We start from the raw sequence: 14,380 nt of genomic DNA, 5'->3' as shown, positions 1-14,380 counted from the left end.
AAGAATTTATCTGGAAGTCATACCTAAAACTACCTAGGCTCCAAGGTTTAAAACAATCTGCAAGAGAATTCAAGAAACAAACCAAAACAAGGTTCTCCAGCCAAACTACTCACAGGATTTTCCTAAATTAACAGTGTTCCTCTTCCTTTGGCTCAAATATTGCACCATAGCAAAACTGGCCTCTGTTCTACCAGGTCAGACTCCAAATCAAGATTGAGAGTGGTACGCAAAAATTCCCAGGTAACTCAAACATTAAAATACTGTGGAGTAATCCATATCCTCATAGACTCCTCCTTCCAAAAACAGTATGCTCCAACACTCTTGAAAGCATGCACACTTTCCTCTGGCCTCTATTTTTTGCCCACTATTTAGTCATGTACCAACGCTGGGCCAAAGCAGAGTGGCAAAGACCTTATCTGATATTTACCTCTGAGCTAAAGACAATGAAAAATTACTCCAGACATCCTTAGACCTTCCAAACTAAATTTATTCCAGGCCAAAGAGATGATAGAAAACTTCAAGTTACCTAAAGGCCAGACAACCTTCCAAGACTATACCCACCTCTTCACATATATTTTAACATTACTGCTAGCTGCATACACAAAGCTAGTGGCAATGTGGCAAGCCCCTTCCTTGGTGAATCTTCTCTGTGAGATGATCCCATGCCACCATCTTCAGTTTTGGCAGATCACGTTTCCACAGATACCTGCAGCATGTTACTTTTCTACATGAGGTCTTGGTGAGCAAGGCTTCTGCAGGAGCCTTTTGCAACATATCCCAGCACAGAAGTGAGATCAGCAGGAAAGCAGTGGACAGCCAGTTTATACAGTAATATTCTATACAGACTGTCTTTAATGGTGCCAGCAACAAGTACCCATTTGGCTTGAGACATGGCACACAACAATTTTTGCAGAGATGCAGTTAGCAGGAGATCTGGCTGTCATTCCTATGCAAGCCAACTCCTCTGGCTGAGCTTCTGTTTCTGAGTAACCTGTACTGGAGTAAAAAAAATCATTTCCACATCACCAGACCTTGGAGCAGGCAGGGTAGGTAGGCAGTGATGGGGAACTGAGGGATGAGATGAGGATATTTGCAAGCAGTGCTTAGACCCACACACATCTTGTACGTCTGTCCATAGGGAGTGAATATGACATCTTGGGACATTCAAGGCTGCTTTGAACTTCATTTCTGACATAGGTTCACCTAGCTGAACTGGTCAGAGTATGTCGATGGAAAGAACTAGGTCTGTTTGGGGCACGTGCTGCCTATGCCATGACAGGCAAAGGAGGAAGCATAAGAATAAGAGAAAAAACAGTGAAGAGAACAGGCAGCATAAGAAATTTTACTTTTTAGCCAGATAAGAACCACTGACAGATGACAGAAGAGGGAGCAGAGCCAAGCAAACATCAGGCATGACTAAGGTGGCAACAGACAAAATGGTGGAAGGAGCACACACAGGCTGACAAGGCATACTTGTTTGGGCGGTTATCCCAGCCCATTGAACCAACCAATATGCAGGCTGGGTTGCTTGGCCATACCAGTATTGGTACTTGACCAAGAATATTGGCAAAATCGGGGCAAATGGAGGGAGAAAGGGAAAGAGCATACTGTCTTTCTAAGCTAAAGGTTGATCCCATCTAGGCTGCTTTTTGTACTTAGCAATTTTAAAAGTCAAGAACAATTTAGATAAATCTGTGCAACCACCATTTTCTTTTTAAGATACATACATCATTGCTTACCAAAGAATGTATCCATTTGTCTTTGGGTAGAAGCAAATTCTTACATGAGCTGTAGTCACTCTACATGACATCTAACTTTAGGCTAATTATACTTTCATTGTCACACAGACTAGTTGCTCCTCTGTAAATGATATAAAACTGTCTTTTACTACCAGTCTTATTTTTATCTTCTATTCTTTCAGGGGCATAGCCTTGGATTTCCATACTAAGACCTCAGCTGGAGGAGGTGGATAATTCCTGAAGGAACTGCAGCCTGTGGAGAGCCCACACTGGAGCAGGTTTATCTGGAAGGACTGCAGCCTGTGGAAGGACCTGTACTGGAGCAGGGGAACAGTGTGAGGAGGAGGGAGCAGCACAGAATGGGGGTTGTGGTCATATCCACCTCCTCCAGTGTGGGGTCTTCCATGGGCTACAGGAGAAATATCTGCTCTGGCGTGGTCCTCTCCACAGGCAGCAGGGGAATCTCTGCTTTGGTGCTTGCAGCACCTCCTCCCCTCCTCCTTCACTGACCTTGCTGCTCACAGGGCTGTTTCTCACACTTTTTTCCTCACTGCCTGTGCAGCATTTTTTGCCCTTTTTAAAATTTGTTTTCCCAGAAGCGCCACCATCTTGGCTGCGGGGCTCAGCTGTGCCCTGCTAATGGAATGACCACAACCCCCATTCCCCATCCCCCTGCACTGCTCAGGGGGGAGGAGGGGAAGGAGGTAGAGAAGTTGGGAAGGAAGGAGTCAAGTTGAGCCTAGGAAAAATGGGGGTTGGGGGGAAGGTGTTTTAGTTTTTGTCTTTGTTTCTCACCATTCTACTCTATTTTAACTGGCAATAAATTAAATTAATTTTCTTCAATTCAAGTCTGTTTTGCCCATTGACAGTAATTGTAGTAGTAGTACTCTACCCTGTCTTTATCTTGACCCATGAACTTTTCCATCTTATTTTCTTTCCCTGTCCTGCTGAGGAGGGGGAGTGAGAGAGCCAGCTGAGTGGGGGTCTCACAACCAGCCAGGGTCCACCCACCACAAATACCTTGATTGCTTAGCAGCTGCCAGCTTTGATTATACATAGATAAGATGAAACAGAGAGTCTATTAAGTTTGGCAGTCATAACACTAACTCTGTCAGGAAATGAGAAAGGATCTTCTTCAAATACTTGTATATCCTAAAACTCATTTCAGACGTGCCATCGCAGATAAGATCACACACAGAGTTTCTGGGGTGATGACAACAGATGTTCCTGAAGCTTTTTGGAATTGTAGAGTCTACTCCCTGGCAGTCCTCCTGCACTGCCTTTCTGGGGCTCCAAGAAACATTGTTTTTTTATACATATCAGGTAAAGTATTTGCATCAAAACTGATTCCTCTTTGGACTAAACAACAAGAAATATTCACAAGGTGCAGCACAAAGCTTTTGGTTTGGTTTGGGATGGGACATGCACAGTCCCATCTTGTGGGAGGATATACTGATACAAAATAACACCAGTTCAGATGGAGCAGGAAAGAAAACTGTGTGTGAAAGGGTTGTAACTTTCTCCATTCTACATAGTCTTTCACTTGTTGCTCTGAACCTGCCCTATGGCTGGATACAGAAGGAAAGACATGATAAATCTTCTCTGGCAATACATCTTGCTTGCTTCTCCTGAAGTGATATCTCTTTCCTAGTGCAGGACTGTGGCTAGGAACCCAAAGCTAGTCTTTTGCACCACACTAAGACCAAGTATAGTCTGCCAAAGGCAGATCAGTGCCTCACTTCTTGCATCTTCTTGTCTCCTCAAGGAAAGTATGTATAAATAGAAATAATAGCAATGTTTTTAGGAGCCCTAGAGAAGTGTTGCTTGTAAAAGGAGTGCCAGGCATGAGGCTCTACAGTCAATTTCTCCTAAGGGTAGACATCATGACTGCACTACAAGCAGGATTAAATGAAGCAATTATTTAGTTAACTCTATTACATCAATAATATTAGTTTACAGAACTCATGAAACACTATCAGAGCTACAGACACAGTAGCTACTACTTTCATGCAGTAAATTATACTGCATATGGAAATGTCCATGCACAAAAACATTTTGCCTCATGTAGCTTTAGTATATATAAAATGTTTTGTTTCCCCTCATTGCTATTACAGTAGAGTTGTCAAGGAGACTGGAAAGTTGTATGCTGTCATTGTGGAACAGCATACAAAGAAAGAAAAACACTGTTGAATTACATTAAAAGCAAAAGCAGAGATCCAGCAGCTCCTGGAAAGGATGAAGAGGGACTGGGAAACCAACCACATTTGAAGCTATCATGAACAAAACACACTACTGTTAATGCCAGATACTTGTGCATAGGCATTCCTTCAAGCTGGCGTTAGGAGCCTGTGTAAAAACTAACTAGATCCTATCCCTTGAGAAAGGGGAAAATAAGGAAGAATCAGCAGGCGAAAATAAGGCATAAGTGAAATGGTCGAGCAGAGAATTCTTCATTCCCAAATACTAGCTGGGTTACAGCTGAGAATGACTGAGAAAATAAAAGCTCTGGAAAGACACGAAAAGGATAAAACACGAAGCCAAGTCCATACACAGCAGAAAGAAGGAAAAAAAAAAAAGGTCAAGTCCAAAAAATATCAGCAATGATTTGCAGTAAAAAATTCCTGAAGCAAAAGCTACCTTCAACTGAGTAAGAAGAAGGTATTAGCTAATGATACAAAAGATTGCAACATTTCATAGCCTTCGTTGACCTTTAAGCCCACAAAAACAGACTGCAGAAGAATTGAAAAATGGAACAAAAGGTTCCCATGACAGCTGTACAGAACTAGAAGTTTGTTAAGAAACTAGTGATACTTTGAGCTGTTTTGCACTTCATCAGAAGTTATTGCTGACAGCAGCAGGTATTAATTTATTTGGTGCATGTTCATTTTGGGAGATGAGAGCGCTGATATGCCGTAAGACTTGATTCTTGCTCAGAAGAACACGACTGAAATGAAGAAACCATTCGCTGTAAAACAGGAGTCTTCAAAAAACTTGTAAGGATGCAAGCTTTTATATATTTTATTCTAAAATTAGAAAGCTCAAAAAGAAGTCTTCAGCAATGTTGTAATTTGGACCCAGGAAAATGTGGAAAGTACATAGGTGATGTATTCCTCAATCACTCTGGGAAGTTTTATGCACTCTAAGAAACAGAGTGACTTACATACTGTTGTAAGAACTTCAAATACCACGACAATCTTTAAAGCAGGTAAAAGTAATATATGACAAAATAGAATCAAATAAAGAGAAAACAATTTTCCTTTTGAAAAAAATAGCCTGCACAATTACAGAAACACTGTAATGATTTCTGAGAAGAATGAAAATCTGGAGGTAGAAAGTGGTAGAAGGAGTTAGGAGGGGGAAAAAAAAAAAAGGAAAACTTCTATATTAGTCATTGTTACAGAGTTGGAGTTGACTGAATGTGACGGTGCTGAGAAAAGCATGAGCATAAGCAGATACTTCTGTAGTGCCAGTAGTGAGACATCTTCTGCAGTTCTGCCTTCCACAAAGGTGCAGCACACCAGAGATTTTAAGACTTTCTTTTCATTGGTAGAATCACAGAGAAATTAAAAAGCATAAGTTAGATACATTATTCACATACTGTGGACCAAAGCTGGGAACTGGAGTAAGTAAGAATCAGTTCAACCTCAAGATGCAACTCTGAGTCTTAGACACAATTTCTACAATGTCTAGAAGGACGCCTTGCAAATTGCACTTTCTTTATACTGGGAACTATTTCCATTTGGGTTTGTGCACAGAGGGGGTAGCAGTTGCTCCTAGACTGCGACTTCTCCTCGTGCATGCTGCTTTCCTTCACTGCTGTGGAACTGCTGGCTCTGAGACACATCTAGGAAATGGGGATGGGCAAGGAAAGGGCTAAGAAAGGAAAGACCAAGTTATGGCTCTGTCATAACTGAGTTCCAATTTGCCCAATTCTTTGATACTCCAAATCCCATAAATTTTGACAAGTTTCAGTTATTCATTCATTAGTTAGTCAGGTGTTCAAACACTGGAATCTGCATGCTTGGGAAGGGGGCTTACAATTCAGATTTCTCATTTTTGGAGTTCAGTGGACTCCTATCAAAATCTTCCTTTCCTTCCCAACAGCAGATGACCTTCCAAAATGTATGATCCTGCAGGCTGAGAAAATTAATCTCACTGTAGTTGGAGTAAATAGAGACACGCTGGGCTCATTGACTATTTTTCTCTTCCAGACCTGTTTCCAAACATTTTGAAGGAAAAGAGAGAAACTGTTTGCTTATTAGAGAGTAGAAAACCAAACAGTATCATGAGCCCCAAACATCTCTGGCAAAGGACTAGCTCTGCTACATGACAGAGAAATGACAAGTGAAAGAGTTTTGAGTTATTCTTCATTCTTAGCTGAAAAGATGTTACAGTGTGGTCTGAGAGAGTGACAATGCACGAGATGATAGAAATGGTTGAGACAAGAATTGCTAGAGAAAATGTTTCTAAAACTCCCCATATTCTACTGTTCTTTCTCAGCTCCCAACAAGGCCAAGTCCACTGAAACTTAGACAGTGCACACAATTTATAAAGGAACTTTTCCTGTAACTTCTAGAATCAGTTATGCCTCTGTACTGAAAATAATCTCAAACAAAAAATGTCATGTTTCCTTTGCATTATTAGTCTATTCAGGCCTTAATTTCTCACTAATATTAGATACTGTTTAAGCAAGCTGGATGATCTCTCCTGTATGAAAAGACAATAATCCCTATGATAAAATAGGTATTGCAACCATCTTCTTGACATATATCTCTACTAGATGCTTCTGGACAGATCATAATGAGAAAACCACTATTACTCCAAAATATAGTACTCTACAGATCTGTCAGTATATTTAGATACAAAAGTAGGCAACAAAATCACAAATGGTAACAAAAAAACCACCAAAACCAAACTAAATTCAACTTTATAAGTCAAAGTAGCCATGCAGGACAAGGTGATAGGATTTCTTGCATCATATGCAAAGTCTAAAAATGTTACATCCAAACTTGTTTCTCCTTCAATTCTTTAAACTACTAAGCCTCTTCACCTCAGTCTTTCACTGCAACAGAATCACTGTTACAAAAAAAAAAAATTCTTGCAGTCATTTGATGGGCCTCACTGACCGACAATGGTTTTTTTTCCTGAGGATGAGAGTTATGTTCTCTGGAATGAATTAATCTCAGGAAGTGTGATGAAACTTCTTGTGGGATTGAAACCTTGGTAAGTCCAGGAACAGACTAAAATGAATTGTTGGAATATGTTTTCTGTGCTCCATATTTTTTTCACCTATGCAATACCATTTATTATATTATTTACTGAGCAACGTCATCATGACCTTAGAGGGACAAATTCAGTCCATGATGGAAGTCTAGAATGCAACTTGTAGGTGTTTTCCAAAGGGGGAAATGACAACACAGATATTCTGACCTCTTCAAGTTACCTTGGCCATAGTGTTAGCAATGTATATGGAGACCCTCTTCAACAATGTTCTGAAAAACTAAGAGAACTGGAATTTCAGCTGGTTTGCTCCCCCTCCTCCCCCAATGAGCTGTGATCTGGCTTTACCGTGACTTAGGTATGGTAATATATAGTTTAACATTCCAAAGTCAAAGCATTTCAGGTTTTTAAAAAATTAACCAGTTCAATCTCCTATTGGTTTTCACTGTAAAGCCTTGAAATCTTAATGACAATTGAATTAAATCGACATTATGAAAATTCATGGAGATTTCATTAGAAGTAGGTACAAGTCAGTGAAAAAAATGAGGAGGGATTTTGAAAGAAAGTCAAGTTATATTGGTAGACTTAGTCTGCAATTTTAGAAACTGGATGAAAGTTGCACAAAGAGGGAAGAACTCTCCTTCAGGCTTGTTTGTGCAGATGATACACAAATCTGACACACTCAAAATTCTATTTATAAACCCTCTGTCTAAACTGAGGACTTGAATATAGCAGCAGAGCAATCGCTTTTACTGGTCGTTCCTTGCCAATAAGTTTGACACAAATATGCTTGCACAGAAGGTAAACCCTCTCCTTCCAAGCTTTATAGAGAATAGTAACATCTTCAAACTAATCCCACACTCTGAAATGATATAATCTATCTCAGAATGAAAAACAATGTTATGAGCACTATTACCTCTTACATTGTTCATGGTAAGGCTGAAGCTGTTCCTGAAGTTTTACATACATACATTTTCCTATTTTCTTTCATCTTTGAAAGTACCTAACATCAACAGGCCCTGTGAACTTATAAAGCCCTGAACAACCTGGTCTCATAGCTGATCTTACTGCGAGCAGGAAGTTGGTCTAGAAAATTCCAGAGAAGCCTTCCAACATGAATTATCGTATGATTCTATAACACTAAAATGTGAAAATTATGTGAAGATTGTGTGAAAATAATGTGAAGATTAAAAAATATAATCAAATAAGAACATACCCATGGTCCAAAATAAAATTGTTCTCTCAAAAATATGTCTCAGTACAATTCTAAAGGCAAGTCTACTATCATAAGCCCATCCTCATGAAGTACACTTAGAGTTAATAACATTCCCTTCAAAAGCTAATCTAAGTTATGTTTTTCCTGCAGGAAAGCAATAGTACTGGAAGAGATATCATAGTTTGTTACCAGAGAGAGTTCAAATTACTTTACTGAGAAAAGTGACCTAGTTTCAACTTCAGCAGTGCTATAGCATCTGTTAAAGGTGGCTGCTGTGGCAAACATTACCATTATCCCCACAAGCCTCTTACTCTAATACAGAGAAATTAATCTGGAGACACACAAGATCTCCTATCTACCTGTGTAACACAGGCAAGGACAACTTCATTCCATATCAAGAAGTACATGATGAGATTGAATGGAGAGGATACAGCCTTCTTAGACTAGCACACCGCTTACAGGGGTCAAGTTATACTTGTTAAGATTGATGTAACTAGAAGCAGTAATGAATGAATACCTGTGCTCAATTGTCACCAAAAGAGTACATGGCAAATGAGCTTTTTAGAAGAAGAAACTATTATGGTAACCACACAGCATATCCAAGTACTTGAGGTGACAAGGCCTATCTGTATTATGTTGTCATTACTTTTCACAGCTTATGGAAGAAAAATTTCAGAAAATCTAGGTATACTCCTGCATAGGCAATACAAAGAAGATAGTTACAAGAGGCTGCTTGTTTACTAAAAGGTTCTAGAGAGGTAGGCTACATGCTATGCAAGAAGCTATCTCAACAACTCAGTACTGAAGCTTGTCAGTAAGCAGCCCTTATTTCCCACATACTTTTCATTGAAGAGAGGCATCATTCTATTCTGTTCTTATGAAAAAGCTCTATTGTGACCGTTAAAAAAAAAAAAAAAAAAAGATTTATCCAAAAGAATTTTGAAAAAATTAGGAAGTGAAACTTGGTGGAAGGCTTCCATTTCATAAAAAAACTTTCAGATTTATTTCCATACAGAATAGAAGCATCCCAATGTCTGGAGGAAAGAAAATTCCAATTGCACACAAAATGAAAATTTATTGTTCTCAAAAACCTCAAAGGCGTTATCTACTCAATATAGTATATATACACATACATTTTAAAATACAGGAATCAAAAAACCCTCTAATATGTCAACATCACCAAAACAAAGTGAGAAAGAAAAAATAATTAAGATACTTCCCACCTGAAGAACTCATCAAAATGAACATATTAATTCTGGTTTTGATTAAACCACATTTTCAGCCAAAACTACTGAGCAGAGCTGAGCGAAGTCTTACAAAGGCAGGACAAACAAACATTCCAAAATTAAGAACTGGACGAAAGCTTTACCAGCAGACTGTCTGAATCCTGATTACCATTTGAATCCTTGTTTTTATCTCTGTTGAAGATAAAATTAGATTTTTATGACTGTGCCTATGAAGTTTGGTGGGGGCAGAGAGGAGGAAAGAAAATGAGGCATCAGTTTTGCCAACCTGGGGGACACAGTGATTAGTGAAAGTCAGTAATAATAGCAGGGAAAAAAAAAAAAAGGGAAAGGGGAGAATTTTGGAGAAAAGTGGTTGCTATCAATGTGATCTCTGCTTGGGACAGAGAATTAGATCCACCACTGTAGGCCTGTAGCCCTATTCTTAGATACTGTCCTCTTGGTTCACTGAGCTTGGTGAATTTCAGTTTATTACCACAGGTTACAGGTTCCTCACAACATGAACCATGTGTCTCAGAAACTGCATGAAATAGTATGAGTTTGCCCACAGCAGTTCCTCTTGCTGGAACTTCACAGAGGAAACAGCAGAGAAAGAATTTTTCATTTCTGTTGAGGCTTTTACTTGCAGGAAGCATAGATTTATCCCAGTCAGATTTTTATGTAAGTCTCCCTCCATTTCATACCCACGACACAGGCACCTGTGTTAGCCTATCAGAGCACTGTCATTTAACAGACACTCGTTACCTTTCTGATCACTTCATCAGGTTTTGATGAGCCTGATTTAACTTTGAAATTAGCCCTGTGTTGAGTAGGAGGCTTAGTCTAGAGACCTCCAGTCCCTTCTCATCTACATGATTGTACAGTTCAATGAAGAAAAGTTGTCCACAGAGTCTTAGGGCAAATATACTCCATTATTCTCTTCATAGGATGTTTGGAGGAGATGGTGATCAAGCTACCCTCATAAAAACAGCAAAATCTGAATTTGTGAGATTAATGATTATCTGTGTTTCATGGAACTTAATAGTTAAACAGATTGCCAAATAACTTTTTCTTTTATATAAAATATAATTACATGGTCTCTATCATAAATCTGAATTCTTAATGTCCTGTAACAAAACAGTTAATACTGCACATGCATTCATTAAAATAAAAGGTTTTCAAAAGATTTGTTAATATTTGTAAAAACAAATGATTCTTAAAAATGAATCTTAAGACAGCTACGAAAATGACCACAGACACAAATGCAAAAAAGTCTGCACTTACAGTTCTATTGCCTTGTTCCACATGATAACATATCCAGAAAGAATGAAGGACTCAATATTTACAATGTGTGTATTTCCCCTCTCTGTTCCAACATAAAGCCATTTACTCTGGAAAGGTAGATGGCAGTAAGTAATCCTGGGAAGGAAAAACAAAAAAAGTGGCTGAATATCATATCAACAATATTTTTTAACACTTTTGCAGACGAAATAATAGTTGTTCTTTCCATTTTATAACTTGAGAAAAGCCTGCCCAGCAGGCGCAGCATTCTGAAGAACGTGCAGGTTTTGGGGTCATCTCCAGAAAGATCATAAAAAAGAACATGAAACAAAACAGGGCCATCCTGCCTGCCTATATTAAGGGCAGGAAAAAAAGAGCCATATCACTTGAGCACTGAACTAAGTCATGTTATCTCCATGAGTATGTAAATTGCACTACGATAGTATCCAAGACTCTCAATTTAGGCTTTCTTACTTTCTTTCTTAGAATAAGCAATTTTTCCAGTTCAACAAACAGAAGTTAATAGACATCAGCAGGATTAATGTTTTGTACAACAGAAGTGTAACACCATCGTTCGCACAAGAAAACATTCACTTTATTGGCTATCTGGGAGAGTAGGACACTAGATAAGAGCATTACCAAGTGCAGTTAAGTATTATATCATAGACACACTGAATCCTACATTTGTATTATTCTCACAGGGTGATGAACCAGTGCTATATTAGCTTGGAAAGATGTCACAACAGTTTCTCATGATAATACATAAAAGTTTTCACAGATGATGGAAGAGTAGATTCAGATTTCTTTGATATTGTAGTTGTTATATAGATATTACATACATTCAAGTAAAACTAAATCTGTACGAGATAAAAAACCATTTGCTACTAAAATATAATCGAATGCATGCTACCTACAGAGACTGAAACTTAATCTGATCTTATGATATAGACTCATGAATTTTGACAAAAAGCAGGTATTTTGCTTGGCATGCCATACGTTATTATATTTATAGTTCAGTTCCACAAGCAGGCTATTTCTAGCTTTTATATACAATCTTGATTTAACAGCTATGCAATAATTTTTATCCTTAACACCTTCCTCCCCCACAAATGTATAAACAGTATTTAAGAACATACAAATTTCAATTTTTTTATTCTTACGGTACAGCAATCTTTCTGAATTAATTATAAAGCAGTGAGAGGGGTGCTGGCTATCTTCCAGTAATTTGGCCCTCTCAGTCATGTAAAGTCCTGAGTAGAATATTTGCCACCCTTTGAATTAAAGGAATTGTTCAATATTTATATAAATTTCACATACTTTCTGTAATTGTTCCCTGTAAGGTACTCTCAACAAAAAAAAAGTATTCCAAACAGATTCTACACAATATTTGGATAGTTCTGCAGTTTTCCAAGTATCTAATCATGTGTCAGAACACTTAACGTTGAATTCATTCAAGTGAGCAAAAATTTTTGTTTTTGGCCTTATGTATCACACTGGATTGAACACAGTTGAAATATGCGGTCTTCACATCCTAATTTATGGGGAAAATTATTACTGAATCATGAATCCAGAATAAGGCTTACCCTTCACAGAAATCTTGTTTTGTTGATTCAAGTGAGATTTAAGTATGACATAGGCTTTGTTCTATCCAGCTGTACAGGGCTAAATTTTACCATTAGTTGTCTGATCTTGGCAATAATTCCAGTGCCTTTAGTGGAAAGAGAACCAAGTTTTTCAGGAGAATTGCTTTGAGAATGGGAATTACAGTTCAGTATGCATAAATGAAAATGCCTTCAAGCAGCAACTTAGTACTTACATTGCAGGTGCAGTCAGATCGACAAATATCTGACAGAAAAAATTGCAGAAGGTGTATGACACCTGCATATTCCTTGCTGGAGTTAAAGCTGTTAGCTTTATTGTTCTGTTCATAACAGATGCAAAGAACAATTTGCCCTTTTCACTTTGTAGTTTTACAAATGTGAAGCTGGTTTTCACATCTTTCCTGATCCTTTTCCTTAAACTAAACAACTCAATTTCTTTTGCTTTCTCTTCAGATGCACCATTTGCTACACTTCCGCTTGGATTCATATTTAGTCCTAATTTTTTTTTTTTTTTTATTTTTTTATTTCTTGCATTTCTGTACTAGCACTACTTTTCTTTCTTGCACTCCAAAGCATATGCATGCTCTGTTAGGTCCCAGCCCATGCAAAAACCTCCCTGGTTCCTGGTTGATAAATCCTCTTAACCACTTCACACTGATGTTCATTCAGCACTTGTTTGTAGTAAACTGAAAAATTACAGGCAGAGAAAATATTTGTGACTTTGAAAGTGCTGAAAATGTCTAGTGACTGACAAATAACTCATGAGTTACAAAGTGAACCCTAGTTGACTTGAATGCTGCTACTCCAAATTCTTGCAGTTGTGTCATCAGACTAAGCAGGTTCAAGTCCACCTAGGACCATATTAATTTTCAGTCCTCTGGTAAATCCATTCACAAGCCAGTAGAGTGTATTGCGGAAAACTTGGTCTCCAAAGTGCAAGACTGAATCCAATACCCTGATTATGAATAAAGACTCAAAATCACCTCAGACACCATATAAGGCTGCTTTGGTCTGCTTTTTTTCCTTTTTGAAATTTGCTTCTAAGTTATGATCTCTAGCATGCACTGCCACAATAACCATCAGACTAAATGGGTGTCTAATTTCCCAGCTACTCCATGTCCTCCATTTGCCCACCTTAGGTTTAAAATTTCAGGAACATAATGTTTCAAGAGCAAGGTCCTACAGTAAGAGAAAAATCAGACTAAAGTACTAACTACTGGCCATCAGTTGCTAGACTTACTTTCCTGCTGGCCTATCTGAACTCCCAGGCACCAGTCACTACTAAGTGTGGATATATAGTATGAAGGACCAGAAGAGAATTAGGTGTTGCTAAAGAATGAAGAAAATGACCACAAATTTTCCTGTTTTCTTAAGCTCAGCTATTTCCTCTTAAATAATTTCATTTTGTTCTGATAGATTTATGGGACAGCCAGATAAGAAAGCATTCTGCATGTTCTTTATTCCATGATGAAAACTACCCTATGAGGCTTCATTGTTTACCCGAACTGTTATTTCACATTATCAAATACCACCTTTTATAATACGTGAGCTTATAAGAAAATGCTTTTCCCTTAAAGACAATCCAGATATGCAACAAACCTATTAGAGCATAGGGATTACTAGGCATTTTAATACAATACGTTCTTGCGCTTCACCAAAGCCAGCCATATGATTTTCATATTCTCAGAAAACTATGCACTGCTCTGAAGTAGTTTTCTTTTACATTATGTAAATTAAATGCAAACTGCTTTATGTATTATTGACTTCTCACTTTTACAGAAAATATTAACTTGATTTTGAGGCTTAAAAGCTTTGAAGCAAGACTCAGATTTTTAATGAACATCTTCCATTTCAGTAAGTACTGAAATTACATAACTATTTCTTCAAGAGAAAACAATGAAGTCTCAAACTGTAGTTTTCATTGTGGATGAAATGTATCCCTCTATTAGTCATATATCCCACAAGCAAATTAAGATGTCCTTTGATGCCTTTACAAAAAACCAGTCCATTAGCCAGAAAGAAAGAAAAGCTATTTTTCTTCTTAAGAAGGTAGGGGTTGTAGTGATTTATGCCAGTATGAAGTGCTTCTGCCAAAATTTA

At 38.0% G+C, this 14,380-nt stretch overlaps 1 protein-coding gene across 2 annotated transcripts in view; it reads right to left on the bottom strand.

The window, feature by feature from the left end:
• Positions 1-14,380, bottom strand: part of STXBP5L (syntaxin binding protein 5L) — a 216,494-nt gene that overhangs the window by 100,798 nt on the left and 101,316 nt on the right. For both annotated transcript variants that reach the window (XM_050897290.1, XM_050897298.1), the window contains exon 5: positions 10,683-10,817. In XM_050897290.1, coding sequence (XP_050753247.1) covers positions 10,683-10,817 — 135 coding nt within the window. The remainder of the gene's footprint in view (positions 1-10,682; positions 10,818-14,380) is intronic.

Source organism: Gymnogyps californianus, chromosome 1 (genome assembly GCF_018139145.2).
Source record: "Gymnogyps californianus isolate 813 chromosome 1, ASM1813914v2, whole genome shotgun sequence".
Lineage (NCBI taxonomy): Eukaryota > Metazoa > Chordata > Aves > Accipitriformes > Cathartidae > Gymnogyps > Gymnogyps californianus.
The sequence above is the reverse complement of the archived record's forward strand: the minus strand, read 5'-3'. Positions and strand labels throughout refer to the sequence as shown.